The sequence below is a fragment of the Morone saxatilis genome, unplaced genomic scaffold (assembly GCF_004916995.1).
Source record: "Morone saxatilis isolate NCDOM2014 unplaced genomic scaffold, NCSU_SB_2.0 Contig1, whole genome shotgun sequence".
Classification (NCBI taxonomy): Eukaryota; Metazoa; Chordata; class Actinopteri; family Moronidae; genus Morone; species Morone saxatilis.
In genome coordinates this window covers 8182613-8189151 of record NW_023339651.1, presented here as the reverse complement: position 1 = coordinate 8189151, position 6539 = coordinate 8182613, and the positions used below count along the sequence as shown (strand labels likewise).

Genomic DNA, 6539 nt, shown 5'->3' with positions numbered 1-6539 from the left:
ATGCACTACACACCACTTAGCATTTGATATGCTAATGTTTAGTCTGTTTTTCAGTAAAAAAGGAAAAAAACAAGTCTGAAGAGGTGGCTTCTCGTGATGAGAAGGTCGTACGTTCACTTCACAAAGTGATTTTGTTGAAATGGAAGAAGCCTTCTTGCCTTCCTTTTATACAGGCTTGGCCAACCTAGCTTAAAAAAAATCGATCTACTCAAAGGACAGATGTGTTATCAGCCCTGTACAATGAAATGGACATTTATTGAAAAAACTAAGCTTGTGTGGCTCATAGTATTGACTCAGTGTAGCCTAAGGAAAGCGTAATGTGTGTCAGACTATTATATGCCAGTTCTCTTGGAGAACAAACACCAGTGTGAATCTTCCCACTGTGAGAAGCCTCCTGCCAGCCAGAGAGGCAGCTCATTAGCAGAAAAGCTCCTCACGTGAAAACACACAGTTACAGTTGGACAAAAAAGAACATTTTCACAATAGATCTTGCTGCATTTAAGACCCCAGTTAATTAGATTAAATTACAGGAAGTTTAAATTAATTTCCTCTGCAGTAAATCAGTGGTGCAGGCTGAGTAATTTGATCCGTAGTTTAGAATTGATTTTATGGTTAACGATGTTAATAAAGGAGCACATATTCCTAGGTTTTAAAATGGCTTAGATTCACCTCCAGATTTGTTCTCATGTTTACTCAGTCTGTTGGTCATTGACGTCATTAACTTTGTTTGCATGAAAAGCAGGATATGCTGGGATTAACTGCAGACAACAACGAAAAATAATTGATTAATGCTTTCTGCTGCTGTCCAAGGTTTATTGACATGAGTAATATTTGGGAACAAACCTCTTCTTTCAATTATGATTAATTGAAAACACAGAAAATATGTTTTTTTTATCAACACAGCCTCCTCAGTTATGTTTGTAAATTGAACACAAATTTATATGGTCACAACCGCAAGAATTGTGCCTATTTATAAGCATATTCGAGAGGAGACTGTAGTCCCCTGGCATTTCCAAGCAGTCCGCCATCAGTGTAAAATACCACCTGTGTTTACCACAGTGAATGTGGTAATTAATAAGAGCTGTTGACCTGGGTGTGAGGGCTTCTGCAGTGATGGCTCCCAATAATCTGATTCCTCTCCAACCCAGGCGGTCTACACATGTCCATACGAGCCTGCACTCAGTCAAAATGAACTGGTCCTCACTGCTGACGCTATCATGAAGAGAGCTGACTTCTTGTGCTGCAGAGACAGCTTCTTGGAGGTACCCTCATCACAGTAAAGCACTGTCTATCCAAGTCATATTTTGTTTTATTAAGAAAATCATTTTTTCCATTGTGGTTGTGACTGTGCTTAATGAAAGTATGTTCAAAGCTATCAAAATGCATTTCAGACAACTTAATTTATTGATACTGACTTCCCAAGGTGAAGTAGATGTGTAAGCTGATAATTATAATTATCTTAAGCACTCTTAAGAGCTCAAAACGTCTGTCAAGGTCGAACAATCTCTGAAATGTTTCCTCAGTACTGACCTAAGTAGGAATTGTAGTTCATGAGAAAACTTTCAAAGAAGACCAGAGACGATTATTTCTACGATCGAGATAACAATGAAGAATTTTAGCGCAAGGTGTTACCTACAGAGAAGACTGTTTAAGTTTTTACTCTGGAAAGATTAAAGGATAAGATTGACACTCTTTGGCATTTTTACAACCAACAATGTGTCTTCCAATACTTCCTTACCCACTCTGTTAGGGCCTCCTGAGTAAACTTCTCACAAATATATCGTTTTTTAAAAAGGCTCTGTAACTCCCTAACTTTGATTCGTACAGCTGGACCAGCTTTACTCGAAGAGGAGTGCATAGGACTGTTTTCTGCCATGAATTAATACACATTTGGTGCACTAGTGTCTTTGCAACTGGTTGCTCAAAATGCTCAATCATAGATCAGAAGTCCAAGAAAAGTTGCAAGAATTATATTTCCAGTATTGCCAGGCTTATCCTTTAAAATGCAGTGGGTGTTTGTTTGAGATCAATAAGAACCATTCATGTATAATTCAATACATCATTAACCTTAAAACAGAATGAATGATTTTCTCAATGATCGATGATATCAAGTGTTTCTTGTTGATAAAACAACAGATTATTGTTGATGTGCTAATGCAGTTGCTTATAATGCTGCAGGAAACACAACAATCATTTCAGCAAATACAATATACCATAACAAAATTGACCTGGGAAATCAAAATACCCACACGTCCACCTGTATTTCAGAATAAATCTTTTTTGTACTAGGGTGGAACTTTTTGAAAGCTTGGTATATCTTGTGCTGCAACTGTCAACTCGTGTGCTTTTGAAGTTGCTGAAATTTTTTACTTTTACTTTTTAGTTAATATGAAAAACAAAAATGCAGTAACAGTCTGGTTAACAGTGCAGAGAGAAACTCATTACAGCTCCTGTGGTCGTGATGCAACGTTAACGCATGCAAGCACACTAGAAAAAGTGATTTTTAAAGTGGCTTTTGCCAGTATGCCATAATGAAGAATACCATGGCAAACACTGTCTTTCTATTAACTCAAAGCCACTTACATGCAGTTACTTGTGTGCTGGCTGTAACACATGTGAACCTTTCCCCCTTTTTGTGAAGGAGTTAACAGACACAGGCTCAGAGAAGTACCTGGAGGTATAGTGACAGCGCATGCTGGATTGTGGTTGAACTGAATCGAGAATGGTGTGTCAGCAAGAGTTGGAAAAGATTAATAATTTATTTAATAATCCCATTTTGAACTTTTAAAATAAAACGGTTCTCCTCATTGTGTTTTGATTCACACTTTGACATCTAACCGCTCTCTTTAAAGTACAGCTGATGGATTTTTAAAGGGATTGCTCAATGGGATTTACTGGGAGGTTGCATTCTCCACGTCTTAACTGTTTTACTGTAATAACAACTGCATGGGATGTGTGAAATAGGTTTGTTCTGAAACATATTAATGAGCCTTTTGACCACTGAAGCTGGTGAATTCTCTTCCCTCAACCGTAGGAGATAAAGAAATTTATTAAGAGTGTCTCAGAAAGGATCAAGAAGACCAGAGACAAGTACGGCATCAACGACAATGGCACCAGCGAGGTGGGCACCACACACAATGGATTAATGTGCTGAATGCAGCAATATGTTTAAGCTCGCCTATACATGAAATTTAATTGCTTTTCTTTCAACTTTGTATTACAGCCAAAAGTTCTGTATCAGCTTGACCGCATAACTCCCACCCAGCTCGAGAAGTACCTTGAAACCTGCCGAGACAAGTACATGAGGTACAAGACTCACATCCCTGTTTTATTCCCTTGTTACCCATTTTCAGCACGACAGTTGTTTTTAAACAGAAAAGATTAGTTTAAACCAAATTTTAAAGAGAGATTTAATGCACACAAAAATTTTGTTTTGTGCTGCAAGAAGACACTGATCACTGCACTGCATGTGCTAGATCAAAAGGTAGGGGTTTAGCAATGTTATTCCAATTCATCCTGAGGGGGACATGTACGTCTTTATAACATTTCATGACAATCCGCTAGTACTGGAAATGGTCTTTTTAAAACTAGATTTTCCCTGAAGGTGATGATTTTTGTATCATAACTGACCAACACGTTCCCTTAAATGTCAGTTTAATGAGTGTCTCTTGTGTTTACCTGTGTAGAGCTCAGATGGAGCCCGGCTCCGCAGTAGGGGCCCTTTGTGCTCAGAGCATTGGAGAGCCTGGTACTCAGATGACCCTGAAAACCTTTCACTTTGCCGGTGTAGCATCCATGAACATCACTCTGGGGGTTCCTCGCATCAAAGAGATCATCAATGCTTCCAAGAACATCAGGTATGATTAAATAATTACAGTGCTATTTCTCCATCCTTGTGTCCATATGAGCAGAGAAGAAAAAGTAGAAGCTTTTTTCACCCTTCAAAGGTAGGTACAGGCTTTGTCTACGGGAAGTCATTGAAAAGTAATACTGCCAGATGGAATAACAACTTATTTGTGACCACTGACTGGAAACAGTTCTCGTATTTGACAGTTGCGTCCAGACGTCACTTCTGTTTTTGCAGCTCAAAAGTGCCTACGCCAGTTTTGGTGAAGAATAATGTTGATCACTTGTCTTAGTCTACGGCTTAGACACTGAATTAGTGCGTTTAGCAAAATGAGCTCTGCCTGGCCATAGAAATTGTCTCCGTGTCACAGTAATGAATACATCCCTGATTTGTTTCGAATAATCTATTGAAAGTCCTCTGCTCACCACTCAGCACCCCTATTATCACTGCTAATTTGGATGTGGAAGACGACGCTGACTTCGCCAGGCTGGTGAAGGGGAGGATTGAGAAAACTCTCCTGGGAGAGGTATTTCAACCTGTAGCATATTTTACACACCTCATCAATTAATCAATGCCATTATATAGAAGGAATTGACTGAAGGATACCAAAAGAGGGATTGTGTGTCTCCTTGACAGATTTCGGAGTACATAGAAGAGGTTTTTCTACCAGATGACTGTTTCATCCTGGTGAAGTTGTCACTGGAGAGAATAAGGCTGCTGCGACTGGAGGTACCACTGCTTTCTTTTTCTTTTTTTTTTTTACTGACAGTCTGTGTGAATATTTCAAAATGTATCCCTTCTTCCACGCCTACAGTGATTAAAGGTTGGCTTGGTGTGTTGCAACTTGGGTCTATGTAGTTTTGGCCATCATTTCTAACAGTTAAGAGGACACTGTATTTACCAAAATAATTGCTGTGTCCTGGGAACATAGGAAAAGCTACTGTCCCAGACTTCTTTTGAGCAGTTAACATGGTAAGTGCCATGTTATTTTTGCCAAAAGGAGCAATGGCAAAAAGTTGAAAAACGGTCAAACTATTGAATTAGAAAGTTAAGATAAACTCAAATAATCCTTCACAAAAATAAAAATAAAAAATAACAATACTGAACTAAAACACTGCCTTGCTGAATTCAATACTCTCAGGGGGGTTGCTGCTACAGCTCTACTTGGCCTGCATTGGTATGATTTAGCGTTATACAAATAATATTGATTAAAATTGGTTTAGCCAGCAGCTGATGGTGTTCAATGTCAACTTGTATTAACAAATTTAACATAGATATTACTATGTACTGAGTCAGTTTTCTGACTTTCTGACTCTTTTCTACTTGTGTTACTGTGAAACTACATACACACAGGTGTTGTCACAGATTAACATTATCAAAAAGTAGAACAAAATGTAAATTATTTATTATAATTGTTTTCTGCTTTTGAGCTCATTCTGCTGACTTCCGTCAGGTCACCTAGGTGATGTCACTAAAGAAACAGATTGACTTTTTTGGAAAAAGGCTAATTTGCTTTCTTGCCCAGAATTAGATGAGAAGACTGATACCAATCAGACCTATAACGTAAATATGAATCCAACATGGGAAACATGGTGAAAAAACACGGTTGAATAGTAATTTCTTTGATCTGGTAGCAAATTAATCTTCAAAGTATTTGGCCCAGATATAGAATAGGCATCCGTGATCTTCATCCTTGAGGCTTTTTAGTTAAAATAATCTGCCTTTGATGATACCCTGAAGTCGTTGTTGCTTTACATCGAAGCTATTTAACATTATAAGCAAGTGGACCAAATTGGAAAATCTCTTGGGGTTTCGTGGGCCACACAGAATAAGCAATTAATGGCCACAAATTATATATGATTACATGGAGTAAACTACTCACACACATCTTTCCTTTCACTTTAATGGTATCATTGTAATCAATTCCATACAAAAAAGTAAGAAAGCTATAGTTGCAAGGCTTGATACAGGAGTACAACAAGTAAGTACGTAGGCCTGTTTATAATATCCTCAACAACACTTCCAAGCATACATAAGGAGCTTTTAAAAATAAGTCCATATCAATATTTGTTACAGTAAAACAGGCTACAATATGTAGGCATTTTTGAATCTGTAGCCTCAATCAGGTGATTTACTGCTATAGAAGTACCAAATCAGACCTCGGTCATTTTTAGCCTTTTTGCGTCAGTGACAGAAATCATGCTGTGTGAAGAGTTGGTGGGTCCGAGAGTGGCACACCAAGAGCCACTTGACTCGGCTGAAAAGATGCTATCAATCCCTGCACTATTCCTCCTCCATTCCTACCTCAGGAAAACTGGCAGAAAACGAGCCATAATTTGATTGTAGTGCCTTTTCATATTCTTCCATCACCGCAATGTCTTTATCACACAATAAACACACTGGTTTATTACTTGTTGCAGCTGGCAAAGTAAAAAAAAATACTTGTCTATTAGCTCTGGAAGCAGCGATTTTCACAAACAACTTGTGTCTTTAGTTTCGAGAGACACATTTTGAAGCTTCTTGTTAGCTAACGTGAGTTTCTATGTGCATGACTGAATGAATGGCAGGTGTGCTTTAAAAAGATGAAACCAATACCATATATTATCATACAGTTTATGGTTCAGATGTCTCAAAGTAGGTAAAAGATGTGCACCTTTAGTTTTACTTATCATATCACACAAGCCAGCCTGAT

The 6539-nt window shown here is 38.2% G+C and overlaps 1 protein-coding gene across 2 annotated transcripts in view; it reads left to right on the top strand.

The window, feature by feature from the left end:
- The window catches only part of polr3a (polymerase (RNA) III (DNA directed) polypeptide A), a 23461-nt gene that overhangs the window by 13306 nt on the left and 3616 nt on the right, over positions 1–6539 (top strand). The window contains exons 21-27 of one of the 2 annotated variants that reach the window (XM_035665541.1): positions 1149–1262; positions 2642–2677; positions 3035–3121; positions 3224–3306; positions 3687–3857; positions 4280–4373; positions 4484–4576. In XM_035665541.1, coding sequence (XP_035521434.1) covers positions 1149–1262; positions 2642–2677; positions 3035–3121; positions 3224–3306; positions 3687–3857; positions 4280–4373; positions 4484–4576 — 678 coding nt within the window. The remainder of the gene's footprint in view (positions 1–1148; positions 1263–2641; positions 2678–3034; positions 3122–3223; positions 3307–3686; positions 3858–4279; positions 4374–4483; positions 4577–6539) is intronic. The other variant, XM_035665550.1, reaches the window with a different exon arrangement.